The sequence below is a fragment of the Penaeus monodon genome, chromosome 32 (assembly GCF_015228065.2).
Source record: "Penaeus monodon isolate SGIC_2016 chromosome 32, NSTDA_Pmon_1, whole genome shotgun sequence".
Classification (NCBI taxonomy): domain Eukaryota; kingdom Metazoa; phylum Arthropoda; class Malacostraca; order Decapoda; family Penaeidae; genus Penaeus; species Penaeus monodon.
Genome location: NC_051417.1, coordinates 14,262,124 through 14,262,373, shown reverse-complemented (window position 1 = coordinate 14,262,373; position 250 = coordinate 14,262,124). Strand labels below are relative to the sequence as shown.

Sequence of the window (250 nt, the reverse complement as noted above, 5' to 3'; positions counted from 1 at the left end):
CCCCTCTCAGAAAATAAAATCCACAATTAAAAAAGCACAGTCCCCCCCTTAAAAAAAACGAAGAAAAAAAACAGACCTACAAAGAGACCAAATCGACGGACTTACCAGATAGTTCTCGGCCTCCAGCGTGAACGGTTCCGGCTTTGCGTTGTTGGTGGCCGCGATGAGGACCGTCGGCTTGTGCCACGTGGCCACCACCCAGCCTCCAGGGACAGCTCGCATGGCCAGGGACGCGGAGGGCTTCACGTCT

General features: G+C 54.0%; 1 protein-coding gene across 1 annotated transcript in view; it reads right to left on the bottom strand.

The window, feature by feature from the left end:
• Positions 1-250, bottom strand: part of LOC119593586 — a gene marked incomplete in the record, with an annotated part of 34,026 nt that overhangs the window by 30,104 nt on the left and 3,672 nt on the right. Inside the window, 1 exon segment of the mRNA XM_037942539.1 lies at positions 106-248. Within this exon segment, the coding sequence (XP_037798467.1) occupies positions 106-248 (143 nt within the window).